Raw genomic sequence first — 27,459 nt, forward strand, 5'->3', positions numbered from 1 at the left:
CGAAACAGTATTGATAACACACCAGGGTTTTTGGCTGTTGCTGAACAGCACTTGCACAGATTCAAGGCCTTGTGCTTCTCGCTCTGTCCCCCAGCAGTTAAGTAGGCTGGGGTGGGCAAGAGGCTGGGACCTGGACTGACCAAAGAGATACTCCATGCTATATAGTGTCATGCTCAGCAATAAAACAGGGGCGGGGGGGGAGGGAGTGAGTTTTTCCCCAAGGTAGCTGTTGCTGGGGGACTAGCTGAGCATCCATCAGCTGGTGGTGAGTGACTGCGTTTGCATCGCTTGTTTCCTCCCCTGCCGCTGCACTTATTAAACTGCCATTATCTCAACCCATACAATTTCTCACTTTTCCCTTCAGATTCTCTTCCCCGTCCCACTGAGGTGGAGGGAGAGAGCAATGGGGTGGGGGCTTACCAGGCAGCCAGGGTCAGCCCACCACACAATGTTCCAAAAAACAATTCATTCTCAGGAAATAACAACAATTAAGCCTTATGGTATTAAGCAAATATCATCTTCACATTGAATTAAGTGATAAAGTGTGGCTTTTCTTTTAAATGGGTTTGGCTGCACTGTTTAAAAGCATCTTTTCTGCCATTTTTTCCCCAGCAAAAAATAATCATCACATTATAATGTAGTTTTTGAAAGCAGGAGAGCCTGGTCAAAAACATGCTGAGTTGTTCAGGAAGTCTAGTACAATGAACGGAGATGTAGATGAAGCTGGTCTTAAAGAGCTGATATCTGCTTGTAAGCTGTTTTATCCAAAAAGGGCTTTTGCAGAACTGAGCGTAAACTGAACTCACAGAGAGCAGTTTTACCACTCTGTGTCAGGTAAGTCTACAATGTGGTTCTGAGGCAGCTTCTGATATTATTCCCCAAAGGCTTCTTATCCAAAAGAAATATACTTGAAAAAACTATGCCACTGCCCAAAAAGGGAGCATCTTTTGCAATGCAGTGCTCCCTAACAGCATCTACTTCACCAATAGCACTGCCTTCATCCCCCAAAATCTTTTTGTACTTCCAGACATACACAAAAAAAATACCTAACTTAACTAGATATCTCTAGGAATATACAAACTCAAATAATTCAGAAACACTATTTCTAAAGAACTTTATATTTAGACAACTTGATTGTTAATTTCATACCTGATTCTGCTGGAGGGGAGGCTGGGACTGTCCATCAGGAGCCTGGCCCTGGCTATCATTCCCTCCTACCGGAGAGCCACGAGTCGTGGCTGTCATACTCGACACAGGGCAGATCTTTGCAATTTTGTCTGCTTATGTAGTTGTTGTGAGAGAAGAAATTATAGTCCGCTTAGTAAAGTTGAAGTACCAGCATATGCTTGCCTTAAAAAGCTCCAACTCAAGAACATGCCATCTTGCAGAGACCATTGCATAACCTGAAAAAAAAAAAAAAAAAGACAATATGTTATATTGACACATGCTTATAAAATAAATTTGTACCTGGAAAACAACACTACAAAAACAAATACACTGCTGTAAATAAACTTTTTTATTAGACTTGGCACTTCTTTTCATTGAGTACAACTGACATCAGAATAAGGAAACATTTGAAATATTCAATGTGATTTTAACATTCTAAGTAAAACTACACTGTTAGTTACCTCTATACCACTGAGAAACTGACACATATACAAAATGCAGCTGTTTACTCTGATTCTATCCTACTTGAAATGCCACAGCAGATTTTCAAATTGAATTCAAGATGCTGATCAATGTCTATGTAGAAATGACACGGTTAAGAGCACAAACAGCTAAATTTGTCATCTTTTCAAACACTCTTCTGATACTGTCCAACTGCCGATGTCTGAGATGGAGTTAGAGATTGCTTCTACCTCAGCTAAAACTAATGGAGACCCTGCAGCCAAACTTCTATTAGCACATCAGTATTTACCCAGGGTACTTGATCTGTATTCCTTTCTTCTAGCATGCACCTATGAAAGCCTGGGTCCACTGGCCTTTCAGGCCCACTGCAAAGTCCATCACATACCCACAAAGTATTTTTAGTGGATTATACAAAGAAAATTGTGATATCAGATTTTTTTGTTGATCTTGTAATCATGATATACCAGCAGTTCAATAATCACTATGTATTTCAGCTTCACTGTGTAAAATTTAAATATAAAAATAAAAAGTTGTATCAAGTTATACCAGCAATTCCACTCTATATCACAGCAGACTGTGTAACCATGGAAGACAAAACATAATTTTCCAGCGCAACTCAGACTTCCAAGCACTACATAAACCAACAACAGTACTCAGAATGTTCAAAAGACAAGTAGGGTGATAGAAGGAATTGTATGAGCTTTCAGCAAGATTCATTTCACAGTGCTAAGTTCCCGATTCAATCAGCAAAAGCTTCAAGTTAACAAGCTAGACTGAAATTTCTGCTGTAACACTATACACATTTGTAACTGCTTTGTTATGATGTCTCATCTGAATTTTATTTTCAATGCTGTTATCTTTCTCTAAGACACTTTAAAATACTTTCCTAAATTGCGCAGATTTGCAAGCCCAGGTACGTATACAATAAAAATTTTGACTGAATATGCTATTTCCCCCCTGCCATTCTCCAGTATTAACAGCACCAACAAATTTAGAGATCTCTAATATTGACACAAAAATAAAGTTCACTTTTGAACAAAACTGTATTCCTTGAATACAGTCAATTGTAATCCATCCCTACCCTTCAGAATTCATATTCAGAGGGCTTAGTAAAACTGCTAAATCCAGAAGAAAGGCATCACCAACTCAAATTTTCTCTAGGAAGAAACCAGTTTTTTAAATGCAGTTTTTAAAGCTAACATTTTAACTGGTGTTCTTTTTAAAATGCCCTCCTCTACGTATTTAATTATTTTCTATTGATGTTTATAAAGATCACTAGGTTGAAAGTATGAGCAAGACTAAGATTCCTGACATATAATTATATAATATACATAGATGCACATATACACACGCACTGTAGTCTACTGCAGTTCAACGCAGTCAGTTCCCCTGCACTACTTGATTGAGGCTTCTAGGTACTTGCATAAACCAATGAAATCAAACTTCTGCCAGCTTACATTGTACTTTTCAACAGCCCTAAGCCAACTCTACCACCACAATAAACCTTACTTAAATCAGCACCGTTCTTCCTCAGCAGGTCTGGCTCATAATCCAGTCTCTCAAAAACTTGTGCTGGCACAAGGAGTGAGGCAGCAAAGACGCAAGAAAAGGGTGAAACGGCTCCTTTCAGCAGCAATCCTGGTCTAGGTTGCCTTAAACTGCAGAAAGTAGTGACCACGGACAGGTGTGGTTCCACTGTAACTTACATCAAGTGCAAGCTGCTTCAATCTCATCTCTTCCTCATTCTAATGCTTTTGGCTGAACTATCATGAAGTGAGCCGGTTCAGAGTACTAAAGGAAACAACAACAAAAATAAACCCCAAACTCCCAAAGACTGTGATTATTTTTCAGTTTCTTTAATTACCTGAACTGGTGAACTGCAAGGCCAGAGAGTACTCATCCTAATGCTAGCCAAGACAGAACTGCAGGTCTCCTGTTAGACTGGCTTACACTAGTGTGGATTTACCCTCAGATTTTGCCTCTGTGTTTAGTTGAAGGGTCTTGGCAAAGCATTCTTGTAAATTCCTTTCTGCTTAAGGCGAGTGACATAATTTAACTAGGAAATACAAGAAAACTATTACTGAAATAACCAACTTATTCAAAATACTGTAAATTCACAGAGGAAAACAAAATCTGTGTAACAAAAATATACAGAATTTTGCAGACACTAGTAAATACAGAACATTTACATAAAGGAGTAACGTATCTTTTTCCTCCTCTTATTTAGTGACTACTTAAGACTCTAATCACGATACTGTATGCATATTACTTAAATTACGTTCCCAGAAAAGTTTATTTCAGGGCCTCCAGAGAAGTTCACTTGGCTTGGCCACACGTGTAAGACAAGTCCAACTTCATGAATTCATCACTTCTCCCTCCAAATCGTGTGACATCCTCAGAGATACAAACGTAACTGCAAGTTACACTGCAGCTAATTAAAACCACTCCACTTCCGATATATGGTCCGGTTGCTTCTTGTATCTGCATATTCTAAATTGCAAGGATATCCTTGTTCAGGTATCTTCCTTCTAATTACAGAGAGTATATAAACATATTTTTGTAAGCACAAATCATCATCCAATTTATGATTTTTAAACAGTACTAGAAGAGTAATTTACCAGTCCTGTTTTCAGACATTGATTTAATCATTTATGTTTTAGAGAAAACATCAAACCGCATGCCCACAGAAAACAGACTACTGCTTTAATCTCTCTAGAACTGATTAACCATGAAATTTCAAATTCCCATCATGTCTTTTAATTCAGACTATTCAATTTTTCAGCAAGGCACAGTTTGGCTCAGCTCAAGAATAGCCTTTGCACCTATCTATAATTATTTTGATTATTTATAAACAAATGTAAACTGATGCAGTGACGCCTTGGTTTTGAGTATGCAGACACCTGAACAGAAACAATTCAAACTGCCTATATCCAGCTGAATTCTAATGGAGACTACATTAATTTTTATATACTTCTCATTTCTATGATGTTTGATTTTGGATTCAGCATACTAAGCCGTGTTAAAAAAAAAAAAAAAAAATCTTTACCCAAAGCTTTGAATGGGTGTTTTGATACTGTGTCAAGATGGAGATAGACATCTATTAAATGACAAACTAACTACTCCATTGTTAATCAAGTGGTGTATGAGGCGATGAAGACTAAGTCAAATGAAGCCAACTGAGCAAATTCCAATCTGCCATGCTTTTCACATCTCCTTATGGCACCCTGATCCACCACTAAATCATAGCTGAAAGTCAGCTTTTCTTTCACCTGACTCCTTGTCATTTTAGTAACACCAGGAAAAGACAACTATAGTTTTTTTGACTCCGCATGCTCCGCATTCAGAAGACACCACCCGCTACAAGCAGCATTTCCACAGAGCACCAGCAGACCACACAGAGGACGCCGGAGGAAGGGTCCTCTGCTTCCAGGCTCAAGCATTCAGTGCAGCTGCACATCTGAGCCTCACCTCACCTTCCGCAGCCAGCAACCTCACACCTGTGTGGTACAATAGGTTGATTTTCTTTGGGGAAGAAATCAAATCAAGCACCTTTTCAACAGCCAGGAAAAAACCATCAGACATAGGTTCCTGGCTAAGTGCTAGATAAGAAGCAAGTGTATGTATATGTACATACTGCTCTGCTACTCGACAACATGTAACAGCAAATAAAAAGGATGGCATTTTAGCATATAATGATCAAGGAACGTACATAATTTTCTAATACAGTTGACTTCTAGAACCACTTTCATTTGAGTTTCTCAAAGTCACCTCCTCAAAAGTAACTGAAATACCCCAGTACATACAGCCTTTCTCCTAAATTAGCTACGTATAATATAAAACCTCAGAAAAAAGCAAATACAAGGTGACAGATGACAGTGTCAGGCCTCAAAATACAATTTATTATTCTTGTGCATTACCTAAGCCCTATTTAGGGACACAGACCTATTTTTCCTTTATTTAAAGTTCTCTGGTAATACACAAGTGAGGATACATGCCATTAAAAAACCTACTCTGCAATGTGGTAACAATGTATGCCAGGATACTGGTCTACTCAACATGTAACAACAGGGCTTTCGAAAAATCATACAACTATGCTAAGAAAAAATATAATTCTTTTTTCTCTAGCATTTTTTATAGAATGGCGTTCCTATCTTATTGGGACTCACAGAAGATGTGCTTTTTCATCAGAAGTGCCGTACTGCAAAAAAGCTTAACTGCAGCAATACAGATTTTAGGTTGAAAGGTACCACGGATTTGTTTCATATATTCATAGGATTCCAGGAACTGCCTTCTTAAAATCCTAATAAATACTGACTCATCACAAGGTTTGTGACGTGATTCTAGTCTAAGAATTCTAGACTTAGGAATCTAACCTTCTACCCTATTCCTTTATTTCAATCAAAACGCCTTCTCATCTAGAAACACCTCCCCCAAAACTGTAACACTGACCTAATTCAGTAGTTACAATCTATACACACCCCCACACATTTATCTTTTTCTTTCTCCTCTGAGCCTTGTGTCTTTCAGGAAGGAGGAAATTATTTATAGAATCAGAATAGAAAACTGGTGGTCCCAGCAATTTGCTCATTAACACTGACATGCTCTAAAATTGAAATGTATTCAGTGATTAATAAAAAACTTGTCATTAAGCTGCTATTCAGTAGAGCAAGAAGTGTCTAACTTTCAATGTTTAAAAAATACCCGATAAGCAGCAGAGAAAGTTATTTCAAATAGTTTATATTACAAAGACAATTAATTTAGAGTCCTTCTCCTAGTAAAGAAGTCAGTGTATATGGGACTTAGTCAACTGCATCAGACTCCGACACATTATTTCAAAGCAATAAATTTTTAAGGCATACAGTAAAAGATTTTTAGTAACTGTAATTGCTACGAACTAAAACTATTCTCATTGAAAACGAGGTTACTTCAAGAAACGTTTCTCGTTGATCTTTCCACATCATACATCTGAAATGAAGTCACTTGTTAGCTTAAGTTTCTGGAACACTGGGAAGATCCATGCAAACATACAACTATTTGCCCTCAATATCATACCACAAAATAAAGAGGGATGTCCTGCAACGTATTCAGTTGTTTCAGGTTTGGTTGGGGTTTTTTTTGGTTTTGTTGTTTTATTTTTTCCTCCCACTTCAAAGCTTACTGTTGAGACTAAGTGTAGCTAAGCTACATCTACTTAATGGTATGTGACTTCATTTCATACAAGATGCTCCTTCACCTACCATTCCCATGAACTTAAGCAAGCAGTAAAAGCACAGAAAGTGAACTTCCAAAAGAAAGCATCACTGCTTTTGTCAGGTCAAGGGCAAAGCAGAGAGACCACAACTTTCAATCCCATAAATATGGTCTCAAAGGAGTCATCTAAATGCATTCAAATCTTCAAGTACCAGCTACGCAGCATTCTATGCTGAAGAGACTGTAGAGGAACACTGCAGAAAATGCCAGTTTTAAGCAGTGATGTTTCCTCCTCCTTGAGTAATAAATACAAATATTATCTGTGTTATAGACTTACAGACTTCCTGCTGGTTTCCACCTGTATTTTACAGCACTGGGGAACTTACGCAGAGGTCTGGTTGAAAATTTAAAGTTCTGAGGACAAAGACCGAAGCTTAATTCGAACGAGACTTGAGGAAAACAAAGTTCAACAAACTCAAAGAAAGGGAAATGCCATATTTACACCTTGTGTTAGGAGAATTAAAATCCTTGTCCATGTAGCACAATTCAAGAACAGAGACAGAGAATTCAGTATTTCTCCCATCACTATTTAAAAAAAACAAAACAAACCCAAACAACTAGACATAGAAGGTTTAATGATACAAAGAGCAATTATTTTTTTTTTAAATATAGCTCTGTTACAGCAAAACCATGTGATTTATTTAATCTTTTGAAAAAAATTTTCTAAACAGAAAACTGGACAATGGTACTGGTTTCTCATGTAACCGGACTTGAAACATACTGATGAAGAGCAGAACCTGACTACATTTAACTGTTTCAGGTGTAAGACATAGCCTAAGCTTACAGTTTTCAGATTCCGTTTTTAGGTGATTACAAGTAAAATCTTTCCTCAGGGTTCTCTGGCTAAATCTGACCCCCTTCCATCAAAAGTTTTTCAGTCTCAATAGAAAATTCTCATTGAAATGCCAAGCTTGGGGCCCAAGAAATTCTAACCAAAGCAAACTATATTCAAGCTAAGGCTGAGAACCCAGTACTTGGCTCTGCACGTCAAGGTAACAAAACGGACATATTCAAAACGTAGTAACTTCTTGTTTCCACATGGAATAACTTCCCCAAACAAACTTAAAAAAACCCCAAGGAAATCTCTTACACCACTCAAAAGACCATCTTACTTCAAGGCAATAATCAATGAAGTCAGGCCCTGAAAGGGAACTGGAGAGCAGCAAAAAGTGCCTTTCTCTGAAAGACGTTCACTTGTCAATAATCCTTGATGCATTTAACAGTTAGATAGTGTACCACTGGTTACTTAAGGTACACGATGCTTTTTCCTAGATAATGTAACAAGAGGTCAAGCCTTCAGATCATAGGCTTAGGTCTGGCTACCAAACAGAAAAGTATATTTCAGTTCGTGTTCTGAACGAGAAGTCTTTTGCTCATGTGACAATCAATAGAGGAGAACACCAAAGATAGAGCACCAAGAAAGCAAGCAGTCAGTTCCTTACATACAAAATCAGCAAATGTTTTTTTGTTTTTGTTGTTTTATTTTTTCCCCCCACTTCAAAGCTTACTGTTGAGACTAGGTGTAGCTAAGATAGATAACAGTGGTCCCTTCACCAAGCTGTGGCCCTGCTGCCCTGCTTTTCTGCAGGCATATGTTTCACAACAGTGTCCTGGACAGAACGCTGAGCAAGACTGAGCTTCTCGCCCAGTACAGCCATTCCTTCACTCTCAGGAGCTTTCAGTGGGAGTTACACTGGTTCCACTGGGATGAAACTGTATCCTCAATGATATTCAATATATCTGAATGACAGAAGGAAAAGGGCCATCAAAGTTCACCATCCAGAACACCTTAAGAACACTTTTTGTTCCTAAAAGCATTAATCCAAATCCTAATAATTGCCAAGATGTTACGCTACTAAGACTTTTTTAAAATCTTACTTCATTTTAAAAAGGGATAATTAACTTTTAAAGTTAATTCAGATTGAACTTGACTGCTCTGCCTTTTCGCTACAAAGAGCATTACTATTGGTGCTCAAAGGTCAGTGGGAAAAATCAAAATATATTCTCAGTATTACGGGTAAGAAAAAAAATATTTTAAAAAAATTCACTCACATAATAAAGGCTTTTCTCAGCAAGACATTAATTTTTACAGCAAAGCATTGGGGAATAGAGGAAATTTAAAAATTGCTGAGCATTGAGGTATCAATGGCTTCCTACTAGCTGCTGAAGTACACTATAAAAGGGCAAAGAAAAGTTTTGGGAATGTACAGAATGGGATGCGTTACAAAGTCTGAAAGAGACAATAGACCAGAAACCTAAGTTTACACAGTAATACTCATCTCCATGTTTTCTCTGCATGAGGATGCACACAATACAGCCTACAATTCTTGACAATTAATATTCTTCATAAAAGCATACAGATGTAAACTGTATTTCTGTACTAGCATTGAAAGGTTGGCTTTTTTTATTAATTATAACAATATCAAGCAGTAGTTCAGAAAACAACAGGACAGTAATAGCAACAGGCTCGGTTTCCTAGTAGAATGAATCTTTAAAGCTGTTTCAGAAGAACATATAGGTTTGTATATTAATGCAAGTAGAATCATAGAATTGCCTAGGTTGGACGGGACCTTTCAGATCATCTAGTCCAACCATCAACCTAACTCTGACAAAAACCATCACTAAATTACATCTCTAAGCACTATGTCTACCCATCTTTTAAATACCTTGAAGAAAATACCTTGCAGAAAACATCTCATTTTTCTTGCACTTAAAACAAAATTTAATTTTGCATGAACATGTTGCAATATACTAACAAAACAGAATGATGTATCCAAAAAAATTTTTTTCTTCATGCCATTCATTTAATACACAGTCTTCAAATTTATTCTAATTGATTATCCTTATTTTTTAGCTAATATGTATTTCCTAGTACACACATATGATTATCATTTATAATACATTTAAAACATCCTAGCAACCACCATATAAATCATTAAATAAATGATAAGCATCTCAGCCTCTTCTGCCATGATATTAAGTAGTATTCCTGCTCTGAATCTAAACACAAAAGATGCATCAATATCATAACAAAAAACTCAGTTTCCAATATTTAGAATGTAATATATTAAAACAACTTATACTAAATATTTTAAAATCAGAAAACCCAGATAAGCTGCACTGAAGAGTTTTAAGATATGATCAAGAATCCAGAGAAATCTGCAGACATAACTTCTACTAGATCTTGAAAAACAGGATATAGTCCAAAATAGCACAGAAAGGAAGGGGGTGGGGAGTAGGGGGAATGGAGAGAAGAAATCAAGCTACCATCTCTGGACATACACCCGTTTAGTGAAACTCACGGCCATTAATGTAACTTCCCACGGTGTAATAAATAAGATCAATTTAACACTTTATCATAAATGTGAAAGACGTTACTGACTATCTGAATTTCTGTACTGCGTTTTTACATACTTGTGTGATTAAATTTACAATAAACAAAACAGGTTTAAAAAGCCCAATAATCTCCACTGATTGAAAACAGAATTAACACCACAATTTTAACAAACAGGAACAACATTCCTAGACAAACACTTCACATACCAATTCTCAGTCCCATACTATTCAATATTAGCAGGAACATAGACAAAACTATAAAATTACTAATAAATTTTGCACATGGCACACAAACCAATGGGGTGATAAACAATGACAACATGTCACAGAGTAATCTGGATCATCTGATACATTTGGCACAATAAAACGTGCACTAACATAGCCAAGGATCAGGTCACTCACCTAGAAAAAAAGGTCATAAAGGAAACTTCATATATATTGGGAAATATGACTAGAAGCACGATTAGTCTAGAAAAGCAACAGCATGTGAATATCACAATTATATTTTGTAGCAACAATAAATCTCAGGACTGTTGTCTTTTTAACAGCAGCTTATAATTTTGGTCTCAGAACTGATATGAAACTTGTGAATTACAGCCTTTCAGATCTAGAAAAAAAATTAGCAGCAACAAAGATAGCCTCCACACCAATTAGCTGCCCCAGTGAGGTGAGAATGCAACATGCTGAATCAAATACCTGAACCCATTAGAAGACTGGCCACAGAACAGAACACCAGAGACCATCCACTTCCAAGGCAGACTAAGTGTTCTGGAGTTTCCAACTGGTATTTATCTTGCTCCCTTGCAATAAGGGAGTAAAGACGTCCTTTTAAGACTATTTCTACTCTCTTCAACTTTTGGGCCTATCAAAGGAGAAAAAGAACTGAGAAGGCAGCAGGTAAGTACTCTACACACTGTATTTCTAACTGACATTTTCTTTTCAAAAAAGCAATCATTGTCAATCAAGCACATAAAATCAGAAAAAGCAACGAGGACCTGCTTTTCCTCTACAACTTTTGAGAAGAGATACACAATTTTCTACACATGGCATAATATTTCCTTTTCAGTTCTGAAGCCCAAAGTTATAAATATAGTAAGATATTATTTCATGCTAAGAGCTTTTAAGTTGTAGACTTCAAGAACAGAACCAACACATCTAAAATGTGTGTTTTGCAAATCTTTGGCTAGTCATGTAAGAAAACATTTGAAATAGCACACAGATCTAAGACGACCAGCTAATATCACTACCAACTATATATAGATGCACTTTCAATTAAAAATAATGTCCATACACAGAAACCATCTTTAAACTCAACTTGTAAAGTGTAAATAATAAAGAGTAATATATTCAGTAATACCGCTCTTCATATCAAGAAAGAAGGGGAGGACGCTGAATGCATTCCCAGAACACCAAGTAACAAGTATTTCCATCCATTGCAATTCTCCCACTGAAAGGGGTTAGGAATTCTGTCTTCCAACACAGAAGGAACTAAGTACCGTGATATTGTTACAAATTTGCATTTGAAATTAAACCAGACAGCAGATATAAAATATAGCGAAAATACAGAACTAAATGGGGAGAAAGGTCTAGGTTTAATAGGTTCGTTACAACATCACTACTATCAGAGTGTAAAAAAATTACTACCAGCTATGCACAGGAAAGAATAACGGTTAAGTCTTCAGCATTAAAAAACAAAGTCAAAAGGCTCTTAAAAGGAATTAAATCATGCCAGAAAGAGAGCACTAAACACCATTTTTACCGAAGTCTGGTCTTCTTGAACACAAGAACTCAGCAAGAAATTCAATTCACACAATCCAAGAAGTATACTAGCTTCTACAAATCAAATCTTATCTTGTTAATGTTAACTTTTTACACAACTCAGCTAACGTAAGAAAATGGTCTATTATATTTATGTTTTTGTGTTGAGCAGTACCCATTTTTAAAGTACTGGAGCAAATTAAAACAAGAAAAACTTTGTTTGTAAAAAGTTGCCAGTTTCACTTTCGTTTCATTTTGTGAGATCAATGTCCTCAATACTACACTTTGCAGTAGCTTAAGCCTACTTGATTTTGTTTGTATTTGGACATTACATCATTTCACAGCAAAGAATGTTTTGGGGATTTTTTTATTTTGCTCAGATTTGACATAAGCAGTCTGCAATATTCATTCAGGTTGATGTAAATAAACAAATGCTGATGCATCTACACAGATTTTTCTTCCAAACGGCAAACTCCAGTTTCTTAGCCACTTCAGAAGCTCCTTCAATTCCATCTTTAGGAAGGGATAATCCTTTCATGATCAAATCCTTGGACTTTTAACTTCACAAAAGCTTTGAGGTTCACACCAGATACTGTGAGGGTAGCAGCAAAACCACTGATACATATCCAAAACTTTAGTTCTGCAACTTATGCAGGAAGTTTTTACTGTTATTTTAGGTTGCATTAGATTCTATACTTTCTCTCTAAATCAGGTCCTACGGTTAACCAGAGAAGAACATGAGTTTTGTAAATTCCAAAAAGCGACGACAAAGCATCTCACTTCTTTTGGGGAGTTGGGCTCAAACCTTTTATGACTGCTAAGAACCTTTATCCTCTAGCTCTGCTGACCTTTGAAACTTTCTTGGAAGTTGTGTTTTTCTTGTGCTGCGGGGCTCACAAAGAAATCTCAGGTTTTTTTAGCACAATTTTGTAGGCAGGATTGATAAAGTTAAAACTATGAAGTATCCACCTCTTCCTCCAACGAATAGAACAGAATATTTAAGAACAGAATATTTTTCAGTTGGAAGGGACCTACGATGATCATCTAGTCTAACTGTCTAAAAATTACAGATAACATTAACTACAGACAAAAATCTAAAAACTTAATGACAAAAGTATAAACCAAAAGCGCTCCCTTTGATCTGCTATACTGGCGCATTTTAATACTATTCACAACTTCAATTCTTCCTGCGGAACAGAGCAATAAAGGAAGCAACACTTCAACATCCCATCCTTGGAAGATCCCACCAAACCGTACAAACGTTCAAATCATCATTTCTCATGTTCAGTAGCATCAGTAGCCCTGGTTTGCCAGAGAGATACCTAAATATATTGCGACTTCTGTTACTTTTGATGAGGTTCATACATTCTATACCAGGCTACCCGTCAGTGCTGAATGGTTTTTGCTTCCTTCATTCTTTCTCAATTATTTGAAGGGAAGCATAATGGCATCTTCCAGGTTCATTCCACTTTGGCTTTAAAACACAAAATTATTTATAGTATACCCCACTTAAGGCTTTACAAGACTCAGCACTATAAATATTCGAAACATTGTTGAAAGTCATTCAGCCAATGAATTATGGCTATTACTACACGTTATTTTTTAATACATTTTACTTGCATGCTATTCTTTGTTAATTCATGCTTAGACACAGCACCTGACGTACCACCACAGCATGCAATACCCAATGCCACTACCACAATTGTACTATAAGGCTTCTGTTAGAAAACTGAAGTTTAAAGTTAGCCTGCAAAAATCAGGCTAGCCCCTTCTGACTCCCTTCATGTTTTATAATAAGAATTTAAGGGCTTTTCTAAACTATGTTAAACATTACACTAAAGAAAATTATTCAAAGTCTATACTCTTAATATCCTGTGACACTATCAACAAATAATAGAAAATTTCCATCAAAGTATAAAATTAACGCAACTTATTGCTTGGTTAACTGCAAATAGTTAAAGCACGTTACAGCATCTAAACCAGATATTAAGTTGGAAGCATTTTACGTTCTTGAATCATGACAAAATTAACTTTGTGAAATACCTAGATATTTTGAAATGCTTTAAATTCAAATACTTTAAGTATTCGCATTATTGTACTAACCTTAATTTAACTTTTTTTTTTAAAAAAAAACTCTGCTTTTCATGTAATATTCAATCAGAAAGCACAAACTAAGCACAGGAACTCAGACACTACCATCATCATGCATAATTTAAAACGTCTCAAATACAGAAGTGATATCAGCTTTAAAATTCATGTTTCAATAAGCTTCTTCATAACTGCTTAACAAACTTAGCCAAACTTCCAACTAGTTTTCAATGTACCAACTGCCTAACTCAGCCTGGAGATTTTTGTACAGTTCCATGCTAGTTATCTGCAAGTAAGCATTTTGCCATTTCCTGTTGCCTTACAACCATTTCAGTCTGAAGATACTTGCTCTGAAAAATCAAGCTTGCACAATCTCAGTAGAGGTGTTATAAGCTGATAGCTAATTTTTAAGACTGTCTGCCTTAAACATGCTCCATTCCAACTAAACTCATACAAGCCACCTGCCTAAGCAGACTGAATGCTCAAGAAATCACTGAAAACGATCTACCTGCTCCAGAGAACTTGTATAGCAACTCCCCTTCAAAATCCTGGCCTCTCTGCAGGGAAATAAGAAGTGTCAACAGGAACAGCAGTTTTGCCTTCTGTCTTAATGCTCCTTCTGCCAATGCAACAAAGGCTGCAGTTTATATAAATGCAAAAAGGTAAATGCAGAGGAAGTTGGATAAGAACAAAAGGAAGCTCCTAGAAAGTATGTTGAGAATCAAGCAGAGCTGGAAACAGGAGAGTTATTTCCACTATACCCACTGCCCCACAGAACCAAAAAGTGACTCCACTGTCCCAGAAACTTCATATTCCTTTATCTAGAAAACCTATCAAAAAGCATGTCATAACCTTCTTTATTGAGAAATGCAGGAGATAATGATCAACTACTACCACATCCTAAGGACAGGTCTAAAAACTCTGAAAACCATCATTCAAGAAAACAACCCACCACACAAAAAAGCAACCAAAACACACATTATTATTAATCTCCCTGCACTGAAAATGGTTAACTTCTAAATCCCATAAACCCCCTTGCTAAAGAGCATATCCCTTCTGTACACAAAATAGACTATAAAGATACCAGTTTTCAGCTGAATCCACCAACAGGCCAAGAAAGACAAGAGGAATGTTTTAACCGTTCTTTTTAGGGACTAGCACAAAGTGTCAGCAACAGAACTCACATAAGGTAGTTTTGCCACCGCAGTGTGTACATCGATCTTCCACTGTGGGAACCTCAGCGAGAAACAGCAAGCTTAATCCCCAGTAAGAGTATTATATCCTAGTAAATTTTAGGACAGAAGTTTCATTGTATTTCTGCATGTGGACAAACCTTAGCTGAAGGTACAGCTTCACAGTCTGTCTGAAACCAGGTAAGTCTCCACTGCCACAAGAAGAGAAGGAGGACGCTCTTGCTTGCTCACTTTCATCCTAACCACCTTCTCACCTCTAGCATTAGCCCCTGCGTCACCACATAGTCAGCCAGATCAAGAAGCCAATCTGGCTGAAAGGTAACTGGGGGAAAGGAATGAAAATCATTTTAGCTTTCAGCTGCTTCACATGCCATAGGAACACTAACAATGGCAAAAGAAACAGGCAGAATATATAACCGTGGATAGAACCCACTCTTTCAGCGTCACTGCAAATCTACCATGAAATATACCCTGAAAGAGGAGGAGAAAGGAAGGAAACAGAATAGAATATGGATAATTATAGTTAGCACATATTTAGCTATGATAGCAACTGAGGTTCACATATATTAGAGCAGAGATGAGTCTTGACAACACAGAAACGTCATAAAGATGAAATTTTTCTCAAGCATATTGGACATCACAGGAAAAGCATACAGAGAAAGCTGTTTGGTATATGATAAATGCCAGGAATGTCAGTTCATGAACAGTACAAGTTCAGTCATGAAAGAAATACTAAGTAGTGGAGCAAATAAGGCTAAGTGTGAGAAGTCTAAGAAGGTGAAGGCAAAAAACAGTCTTTGCCCTGGAAATTATGATAAAGACAGTGAAAGACATAACAGATTGCAGTGAGCCAGGAAAATTAATTTAGCAGTAACACTTTGAATAATCTGACCACAAGTACATAAATCAGTGACAAAGCTACAGCAGGTAAAGCAGATGATGTGAAACACAGAAGCTGGTAAAAATCTTACTTCTGCTGACAAAAAGAAAAAAGGCTAGAGTTAGGAAACAGTAAACAAGACTGCACGATTCAAATATCTGGAAATTCAGGTCAAAAAACCTGGAATTAGAAATGACAGGGTATGAGTAACTGAGTACAACAGTTGTATCCACTGTGACAGCTAACGTCTTACTACTTTTTAGCAAAAGAAATTCTAATACCACAAAATTTTGTGTCTGTGTGAGAGACAAACAGACAGAACATGCTCTCTAAATTTGTCAAAGGCTCAATTTGTCATTTTTCTCCTACATAATTTGGGATTTTCAGAGTAATCTGGTTTCTACTGTAATTTCATTTCCATCAAACTACAGTTCATTTCCATCAAACTAAGTCCCCTGGGTCGACAGTAATCAACTGCGGCACCAGAAAGAAAAATTGTCCATATCTTATTTGTTGCAGAAGTTAAATGATGTTTCACAAGAAAAGAAACAGAACCGCAGAAGTCAAAGGGAAATCTATGGGTTATAAGGCAGCTATATAGAAACTCACAAGAAGTTAATTGTCTGTGTCTTGTTCACATACATTGCTAGAGAAACCACAGATTTTTCACATTAACCTCTTCATCCTCCTCTCATCTTTCTGGGTACCAAGATAAAGGCAAACCCAAGGAAGAGCAAGGGAGCACAACAGCAACTTAAGCCAACATAAATTGTCTCTCTGACACCTGAACATCAAATAAAAATCAATTAAAAACTTATGACAGGAGGTAATTTTGAAGTTTACAGCCTCTGTGCCTCAATTCTTCATCAATAAAACAAAAGACAACACAAGCCTTTTAATTTACAGAGCGATGTGAGAAATGGTATGTTAGTGCTTTGGAAATGTACAGGCTGAGAGTGATAAGCACCTATCAGGTTTATTAACAGAATAACAACTCTACTACTCAGTATGGGATTTAGACTGATGTAACATATGCATTTACAGAATGCATTCCAAAGATAAAATACTGAATGACAATCCAACTTCAATACATCTTCCAAACTGAATGAGTCAAGGATCCAATGGGAGAATGAGTTCATAATTAGGTGGGGGAAAAAAACCCCACTGGTTTAATGACAAGTTTAATTCTCACACTTGCCCATTTTCTACTTCTATGTAAACTTAGAGGAATTTTCTTAAATTACCCATGGCTCAAGTGAAAATAACCCTCTTAATCTATTTAAACGTTTTACCACTTATGACTTGTGCATTTTTTTCAAGGCTCTCTTCATCTGTTTTTCACCGCACATGATTTTTAAGTAACTTCACTGAGACATCTGATAATTCAACTGAAAAATGAATAATGGAAGCATTTTAAAAATGAAGCTTTTAGTTCTGCTGTGGAATCCACTCTGAAATACTACAAATCTCAAGTCCTGATGAATAATACGTACTTTAGCTGGGGAAAAAAGTAATACTCATATCCAAATTCAATTTATGTTTCAGCTTGGGGGGGGGGGAGGGAATCAAACTCTTCACTTGCACTTATCAAGCATCTGAGCAAAAATAAGGTACCTCAAACATCAAGTTCATATTTAAAAATTCAGCAAAGCAAAGAAAAACTCCAACTGATTATACGCACCCTGTGACAAGTTGTCATCTGTAAGGAAGATACTTTCTTCCCAGCAAGTAAGTCTCTCCAAAGTATACACATAAACTCACCAATTTTGGTGAAACAAAACATTAGCTACACAGAAGTATGAGAGGGAAAAAAAAAAAAGGTCCAAAGGAAGATACCCACTAAAACAACTGGGCACTCCGAATTTGTAAGTAACATTTCCAAGGAAAAATCGCATGAGAAAACAAAGAATGAATAAAGCAGAAGATATCCAGGCCATAAAAGAAAAAAAGGCAAATGCATAGACACTAATTTTATCAGATCAATAAAATCTCACCACAATGTTTCTTTAAAGTAGACTAATAACACCAGACCAAACAGGCAAGTACGAGCAAACTCCAAAAATTTAAACAAAAAATTCCTCATTTCTCATTAAGAGAAAACATCTTAAAAATCACGAAAAGTATCTTAAGAGAAAACAAACATTTCTAGATCTTGTGAAAGAAGGAAATAAAAGGTTTTATACCTACTGTACCGATCTACAAAAATGTACCCCCAAAATAATGTCTTCATAATTCCTACAGATGGAAACAACCATTGCAGCTAAACTGTTTTAACTATCAACATGGTTGCTGAGGCTTCTCACCCCTCCATTTCTGTCACAGAATTTCCAGGAAAAGAACTTAAATTCGTCAAATACACTAGAGAAGCTGATTATGTTAAAATGATACAGAATAAAGAATTTTATGGGACAACTGTCATTTAGAAGTTAAATGACATACAATGATAAACTCACATTTAAAGCACAATTTTGCTGTTAGAATAATCGAAAGTAGAACTAAAGGGTTAGTCTTCATGGTAAGTGTGAACTACTATTATTTATCTCATTTTCAGACCCATGAAGAACCACAGTGGCTCATCAACGCTGAAAACACCTCAAACTGCATTTAGGTGCAGTACAGTGTTAGCACATACTTAAAAGCATGAAGCAGCTCTCACAGGAGAGATTTTGATTCTCTGCTCTCAACTGCTAGTTTACTTGCTGCTGGTCTAGATAACGTATACAACTTCTACAACTCAATCTTCCTGTGTGATACTCACACCTAAGTAAATATAAAGCATATAAACAAACAGCACATCAAGCATCAAGTACAACTTCAATTTTAGAATAAGATGATCTTCTGAAGTACCAACTAAGGATCAATCAACACAGTGCATATGAACCTCCAAGTCAAACTCTCATTTAGGCTACTACTTGCCAGCAACAAAACTAAGGTACATCATGTTGGTCTATCCCCATCCAGCTGCCTCCAGGCACCACATCCAGAAGTTGCAACTGGTTCTAAAAATTCATTCCGTTATCAGGAAAGTGATACAAAGAAAAAGGAAAATTCATGACAGGATGCATTACCTAACTCTCCTTCATCTGGTCAAAAATCTTAGAATGGTACACAAAAGCGAAAAAACTTCAGTCATACACCTGCTAATCAGAGGCTGATACTGATGAAATGGGGTTTTTTTTTTTGCATGGCTGAAGACACATTAGCTTCCAGCAAGGTTTCACTACCACTATGCTAACCTTGCTGCATCCATTGCCACTGATGAAAATCAAACTTTTAATTTCACTTCAAAGCTTTTAATTTTACGAAAATTTTTTCCAACTTTTCCCAATCATAAAACTGGTAAGGAAAGGGAAAGGACCTAATGGCTTCTCAAATGCCATAAGGCGAAATCCATGTTTCAAGTTACGTATTCATTAGACACGATACAAACTGTCAACCACAGCAATCTGGCTAAACTGATACAAGAATATGAAGAGTAAGAATTTTTAGATAATCTAGAGGTTTATCTTCCCATCTAATTACCAGAACTATCATGAAGAAACTCTGACACAGCAAGAGACCTATAAAGCACTTAAGAAACCTGACAGTACTACCTCACCTAGGGAAAAGTGACAGCACATCATCTTAAAAATACCCCATTGCATGTCTGTGTGTACACACACACACACAATTAGAAGCAGCAAGGAAAAGCACCTGGGATTTTAAGGTCCTACTGTGATTAATAAAGCACTGTCCGGAAGACAGGCCAAGGCATATGGAAGGCTGTGCAAAACTGGAGCCTGAAACTGCAGGACAAGTCATTGGAGTTTTCACCTTCAAGCTCCAGAGAGTTTATGTCACAATTTATAAAAAAATAATGGAAACCCTCACAACTAAAGGATTCAAGAAAATACATTAAAAGGAAACGCCAGAAATCACCAAACAATTAACATTTTGTTTCTAAATTAGAAACATACAAACTCTAATATAAAATACAAACTAAGCTTTTAGTTTATCAAAGTTTTGGTCTTTTACCAACCTATCCACCTACAAATTAAGCTCAGCAGATCCACCTTCCTTATTTAACTTTCAAATTCATGGACTTGTTCTGTTGAAACTTACTCAAAAACACTGAAATACTTAATTGCTAAGACAGCAGAAAAATTAAACACCAAAAGATGCAGGGCTCATTTACTGAGATGCCAGTGTATTTTGACAACAATGTTCATTCTCATTTTATATTAGCAAAGTAAGAGACACTTACTTTCCCTCACTGTCAATTTTCATTTCTGGGCAAGAAAAACTGAACTTCCATCCACAGTGAGAACAGGCCTGTCACCACTACCCCATACCACAGTGCTAGCAAGGACGCTCCCCTCCAACCAAAAAAGTCTGTCTGGTAACAGAGGGATCCTACCTGGCACACACTACTACTGTTTTTTCTTTACTGAATACATTTGTAAACTATATCCTTTTTCTTATTTCACCATTTCAGATCATTATAGCTAAGACCACGCTTATGCAAAACACCACCTTTTCCTCTTCCCACACCTAGTCCCGCTGAAGCTAGACAAAAGATCAAGCGGCAATTAAGTGACTTAAGGATTGAAGCCTATGGAATTCATAACGTACATTTTCGTGTCATTCTATGTTGCCATTTAGCTGTTAAAAAAAAAGAAAAAAGAATTCCTTGTCTTAAACAAAGGCTCTTCTAGGGACAGTTTTCTATTGCTTGAGTTTTGCGTATTTTATATTAAAGCTTAATGAAAAGTTAGCCCTGAAATTCCCTGCATGTACTTGAAAATTTGGGAAAAAGGTTTCTTCTGTTAGAGTTCTCCATTCACAGATGTACATCTTTAAGGAATGATGCAATGTGGAATTCCCCTCCTATGAGTGAATTCATGGCTAAATGCTAACTACTAAACAGTGTAATTTGCTAAGTCCATGCAAAGATCTACATGCAAGAACATCACTTTTTTTTCTTGTTGACAGTTACACATGTAAGGAAAACTAAATCACAAAACAGGGTTACATACTGTTTTTGTAAGCAGATCAAGGATGCTACAAATAAAAGTTTCCCATGATAACGTTCCTGATAGCTATCCATCACTTCTACGGCAGTCTTCATTTTAACTTCATGAAAAAAGTTGAAAATACTTGCATTCAAAACATTGCTAGATTTTTAATCCCATGGATCTCTTTTGGAGGTGCACTAACAAAAAGTTAACCAAAAGCAAGTAATCACTCTCACAGTTAATACTAACTAATCCTTTAAGAAAACCATACATCAGTAATGTTTCCTTCAGAAAGCAAGGTTGTGAACATACATATATCAAGATGGTTTTTATTCCCACAATTTTAATTTTTATTTCAAAACACATCAGCAGCTGGCAAGCAAAAAGCTTTGGTATCAAGCAGATTGAATTCAAGTCTCAAATGAGTATGTAATGGCTTCTTATAAAATGAAGCAAGTATCAGAAAATTCACAACAGAAAACACAAAAGGAACTGGCTGTGCTGATAAGCTCCCTTAAGAAAAAAAAAAAAAGGTAAAAAGATTTTACACTAAGTCACAACTGGCTACTTTAAGACCTTACATACTTTCCTCCTCTCCTTTATTGCAAGCAAAACTATTAACAGCTCTCCTATAACCTTACCACCACTAAATATTTTAAATGATTTTACTAAACTAAATCTACAGAAAGTGCTCAAAGCAGACGATGGGCTCAAGAGGACACTAATGTCAAGGAAATGCAATAGTTGACATTTTGAGGGTGCAAAGTCATGACAGACGGGCTTTCTGCCACTAAGTATCTATTCAAGACTCTAAACAAGAAGATCAAGTCAAACCATGGTTCTGTCATGAAGGGCAGAGGGAATCTCTGTTAACAATATTCCCAAATCATGGTACAACCTTAAGCATAACAGAGACAGCAAAAAGAACATAACTGTTTTAAAAAGGTGTCTCAACTCATTACAAAATTGGAATTCATTGTAACACTGGAAGACCTTTAAGATGTTCCCACATAAACAAGAGAACAAAAACTAGATTTAATATATGAAAAACGTCAGTGCATTTTTCTAACACACGAATCCAAAGTAGTTCAAACTTCCCAGGTAGAAAAATTAGTGTCTCACTGCATGCAAGCACGTGCTTATGAAAGATCTTCTTTCCATCCCTTGCCTCTGCTATGGGAAGACTGTTTCTTTTAACCACCATTCTCAAATACAAAGGTTTACCGAACCTCTTTTCCTAAACACAACCAACTGCTTGGTGAAACTGCTAAGCAACTAACATTTGTCACTACTGGATATTACAGAGTAAGAACCTCTTACGAAAACTTGCTAAGAAAAATGGAGCAAAAGAGAGATTGTGGTGAAGGTGCTAAACTGATGGTAAAGGGCAGGTATAGCAGTATAGCTTAATTTTTAATTCCGTTTTCATTAGGTTTGTGTCAGGGGGCAGTATGCATAACAAAGCTCACTTCTGTAAAAAAAAAAAGTTGTGTATTTATATACCACAAACAAGCCTACAGCAACAGCACAAAGCATTGCTAGCTTTGCGAAAGGCAAGGTACTACAACAAAAGATAGACTTTTATCAAGCTGCGCTCCCAAAACATACCCTCAAGTACAGATTTAAATTTTGAACTCTGATTTTAAACATGGGTGATACAAATAACAAAACTGGTACACAGTTTCAAGAGGAGACATATCCATGTTTTAAGAAAAATTTAAGATACCTAAACAAGAGAAACCATGTCCGCATGCTCAGATTAATACTAATACCCAGGAAACAATTTTCTATAGGACACAAAAGCCTTCACACATGCAGCTTTTCAAGTAAACAGAAAACACAAGCAAAGTTTCTTACATCTTCAGACAACCAACTCACACTGGTCTCTGCAACTGTTGGACTGGTTTGATTAAACGATGTTTGTGATTACAAGAAAAAATTAAAGTGCAACAGTTTTGGGAGGGTTGGGGTTTTTTTTGGGGGGGGAAGGTGTTTCGCTTGTTTTAAAAAAGAATAATCATGCTTTAAGTGAAAAACAATGAGGGACACCTATGATTCATTAAATTCACAAATGAGGCTATCCTGCTGAGGATGTTTTCAAAATATACGTACAGTTTTTAGATCTTTTAGGATTTAAAAAACAGTATTTCTGAAAAAAAATAAAAATATATATACACACACAGAGAGAATACCGCCTAAGAGAAAAGTGCTTGCAATTCAAATACCTGAAATAAGTTTTGAACTTATTTCTAAGCTGCAGCAGGAAAGACAGAAATGTTTCCCATGGAAATATTTTCAATACACACCTGACAGAAACATAACTTAAAAGACATTTAAAAATAGTTTGTTCCACTAATAAATAACTGAATTCCTACCTATTTTTACCCAAAGCTGTATTCATATTGGAAAATTCTAAACTAATATCAATTTTAAATAGAAGATGTCCTGGAACAAAGGTATTACAGGTACCTTTACTTTCTTAAAAGTCTATTTAATTTTGTTGACTAGACACTAATCCACTAATTTTTTTTATCCCGAGTCTCACTTGTAAGGATTCCAGAATATTAATAAAATGCATAAAACTAAAAGCGTGCATTTAGAACAGAGAATAGTTGCACTCGTCTATTTCTGAGTACAAATGCACCACAATGTGGGAAATAAAATGTTTATGTAAGGGTGACAGTGTTCCACTGATACAGAAAGAGTAAACACTTTTGCTACCACTATCCTTATTGAATAAGGATACCACTATCCTTATTGATCCTTATATCCTCCAGATGCAGTCTTCCTGTCAATTCAATGGGCAGAAGTACCACCACAAGGGCAAATTCCAGCAGCCTGGAAAGACTAAGACAGTGGCTACTCAAAAGAAATATCATTTAGAAAACCTACAGGAAAGAAAAGTACAAAAGGTACTGGAGCGGGACGAAAAAGTTACTACGATACAATCTTACATTTACTTTCAGCTACATTTCCCCCCCCCAAAAAAAACGTGATGATATTTGAGTTTCTTCCACTGCAGTTTTATGTTTATGTTTTTTGTTCAAAGCTATCATTAATCACCACCGTTGCCCAAGGTATTGCAACAGAATAATCAATACATGTATTTTATTTAATTTTACCCAAAATTCTGGTATTAGCTACTGTATTTCATTGGTTTAAAGAATAAACATTACTTCAACTCAAAGAATGAAAAGCATTATTTAAAAAAACCCAAAACAAACAAAACCAAACAACAAACAAAAAAAACCCAACACCCCCATGCATGGCTTAGATGAAATAAACATCTTACTTGATCAGGAACATTTATGGTGGGGAGTCCTGCCAATTTCTCAAAGTTAAACCTTAAAAGATCAAGAATAAAGTAAGCTGCCTACAGATACCAGTCACCCCTAAATCTTTCTTACTAGAGAGACCGTTTCAATTCCATAATCAATAAAGCTCAATCCTGTGAACACCCATCAATAATCCTTTCCTAAACATACCAATTTTAATATCCATTTGTCAGGCATTTGAGAAGCCTGCTGAAAAACACAGGTTACCTAGCTTGTCTGTCATAACAAGTGTTGCCACCAGAATACTTAACACTGCATGTTAATATCTAAATTCAACAACTTTTTAAAAATACAGGCCCCAGTTCTGCAATTAGGTCAGCAAAAGTGGGCCTTGTGCTAGCTTTGAGCCTGTGACTTCATAGGGTCTTTGCGCTTATACAAATGCCCAGTGATATGAATACAACTGCAGAACTGTGAATATAAATCAAGTTGTACAGACAACATGAAGACAGCTGAGACAGACACAACATGCCTACAGTAAGTCTTGGAGTCCCTTGAACATTTAATTAGAACAATTCTTCTCTGAAATAATTTTTTTTCCTATACGGTTGCGTGTTATTGTACATCTTCAAAATACTTTACTGGACTTCTGAGGGAGCAACCTGAAAATGAAATATGGCACCTTAAAAACCGCCTCAACAGTTTTGCATGCTTCCATGAGAACAAAATCACTTAAGAACAAAAAAAAATTATTTTCAAAGACTATTCTCTCCGTATACAAACAATGCTGCACGCTGCACAAAGTGAGACAGCACACGTTAACAGAGTAATTACCAACACACAAAACCCCCCATCCAACTGGTAAAATCCTTGGTTTTCTTGAGGACAATAACAGAGGATAACCGTGGCCAAGCTGCATGCAACTGCCCCTGCCACGCACCTTGGACAAGGGGAGAGGGTTTATATCGCCTAAAATAAATCGCAACGGACAAGCCCTAAGACATAACTTCGAGAAGCGGCCGGGTGAACGAGAGGAAGAAGATGCGGAAAGCCACGAACGCTTTTTGTGCGTCGAAATAGGGTTGCTGGAAGCCGAAGACTTAGAGGAGTGGCCTACGTGTTAATAATGTTTACAGCAGGCGTGAACGAGCTGGTGCTGGTGCTTTTCATTGAGACTGTAGGAAAAGCGCCTCGGCAGGGCCTGATTTCCAGGCGTCGCCCGGGCCTACACGGCTCCAATCACTCCACCTCAGTAATGGCGTTCGGTGCGAAGGGAAGCGAGAACCAGGGGAGGCAAAGCTGGGTGCAAGCGCTGCGGGGAGCCGCCGGGCCAGGAGGGCCCGGCGGCACCGGGCGCTGGGGGGGGGACACACGGCCCGGCGGGAGGGGCGGCCCGGCGGCTGGCAGGAGCCCCCCGAGGGGCGCGGGGCGGGGAGCGCTTCCACCCCCCGGCAGCCGGGGAGAGGATGAGGAGCCGTCAGCCATTTTCCCTTGCCCTCCAAAACACCAACGATGCAGGGCCAGACGCCGGGGGCTGCGAGGGAGGCGCTGCCGCCACCCGCCGCCCGTTATCCCCACACCCCCTGCCCCCCCGACCCCGCCAGGCCCAGCTCGCCCCCTCCTCCCCGCCGTCCCGCACCCCGACCCGGGGAGCCCCATCCCCGGGGAGGGCCTCCGCTCGGCACGGCGGCGGCCGGCTGCGGCACAAACAGCTTGCCCGCCTCGCCTCGCCGCTTCCCGGCCTCGGCCTCCAACCCCGGCCCCGGCCCCGCCCGGGCACGGCGCTCCGCCACTCACCCCCGCACGGCTTCCCCTTGTCCCGCGGCTGCTGCTGCGACGGCCCGGTGCCCTCCTGGGTGCTGCCGAAGGAGCGCGGCCGGGGACTGCCTCATCCCAGGCAGCCAGCAGGGCAGAGTCTCATGCCAGGCCCCGCGATCCCGGGCGTGCAGCCGGCTGACTGAGGGGGCGGCTCCGCTTTCCCGGTCTCCCCACCACCACCCACCCCGGGCGGACGCCGTGTACTGCGACGGGAAGAGGGAGGGCGAAGCTGCCGCCGCTGCCCGCGCTTCAGATCCCGGCCCTTAGCCGCTCCGCTCTCTCCGGCGCCGGCGGCACCGCCGGGGCGTTTTTCCTGCGTCACCAGCTCCTGCCCGGCGGCCCTGAGGCTTCGGCTCCGGCTGGGGCTTGGCCGGGGCCTGCGCGCTCCGCTCCGCCCCGTCCGGGGACCGGGCGCACGCGGGGGAGGGGGCGCACACGCAAACCCGGCACCTCTCGCCGGGGCCCGGGGCTGGGCTGGGCTGGGCGGCGGCGGGCGGGTGGGGGGCAGACGGCAGGAAGGTGGCAGCGGCGGGGCCGGCCGGGGCGGCGGGAGCGCTCTGCGCTGACGGCTCTGTGCGTGCGGGGGGAGGGGAAGGCGGGGGAGGGGGGAGGGAGGGAGCCAGGCGAGACGCGGCGGCGGCGCACCTCCGTCTGGCGGGGCCCTGGGCAAGATGGCGGCCCCGGCCCGGCTCGCGCCGCAGGCCCCGACCGAGCGCAGCGGCGGCAGCAGCGGCGGCGGCTCCGCCACCCGAACTGCGTGACGCGCTGCCCGCCCCCCGTGTGTCCTCCCCCCCCAACTCCCCGGGGCTGTCACTCAACGCAGCGGCGACGAGGCCCAGGCCGCGGCCCGCCTGCCCCCACCCCTGTGTGCGCGGCCGGGGAGCGCGCGCGCGCACGCGAGATAGGCGGCGGGGGAGGGGGGGAGGGGGTTGGAGAGAGACGGCGCGTGCGCGCGCGGGCGGCCGTTTCACGTCGGTTGGGCTCGAGCGGGTTCCATTGTGACCCGCCGGGCGAACCGCGCGGGAGAGCCCGGATAATGACGTCAGCGCGGGCGCTGCTGTCTGGGCTCGGCCCGGCCCGGCCCGCCCCATCCGTCCTCCTCTCCCGTCCATTCCCCTCCACCGGGGCTGCTGCGCTGGGCCCCGTCGGGGTCGCTCCGCTGGCGCGTCCCCTCGGGCCTGGCGGCGGTGGCGGCTTCTGAGCGGCGGCCGCCGCGCCGCCCGCGGGTCGCCGTGCGG

At 39.4% G+C, this 27,459-nt stretch overlaps 1 protein-coding gene across 5 annotated transcripts in view; it reads right to left on the bottom strand.

Annotated features, from left to right (window-relative positions):
- USP9X (ubiquitin specific peptidase 9 X-linked) overlaps window positions 1-27,135 on the bottom strand; it is a 103,944-nt gene extending 76,809 nt beyond the window's left edge. For 3 of the 5 annotated variants that reach the window (XR_012589473.1, XM_074603789.1, XM_074603765.1), the window contains exons 1-2: window positions 26,201-27,135; window positions 1,150-1,403 (exon numbers count right to left, since the gene is read on the bottom strand). Coding sequence is in view for 4 of the 5 variants with exons in the window: in XM_074603789.1 (XP_074459890.1) it covers window positions 1,150-1,245 (96 nt within the window). In the remaining variant the exon portion in view is untranslated. Of the gene's footprint in view, window positions 1-1,149; window positions 1,404-10,911; window positions 11,078-24,420; window positions 24,473-26,200 lie in introns of those variants that run through there. The other 2 variants (XM_074603781.1, XM_074603772.1) reach the window with 2 other exon arrangements.
- Window positions 27,136-27,459: the final 324 nt, after the last annotated feature.

Source organism: Larus michahellis, chromosome 1 (assembly GCF_964199755.1).
Source record: "Larus michahellis chromosome 1, bLarMic1.1, whole genome shotgun sequence".
In the NCBI taxonomy this organism is placed as follows: Eukaryota; Metazoa; Chordata; class Aves; order Charadriiformes; family Laridae; genus Larus; species Larus michahellis.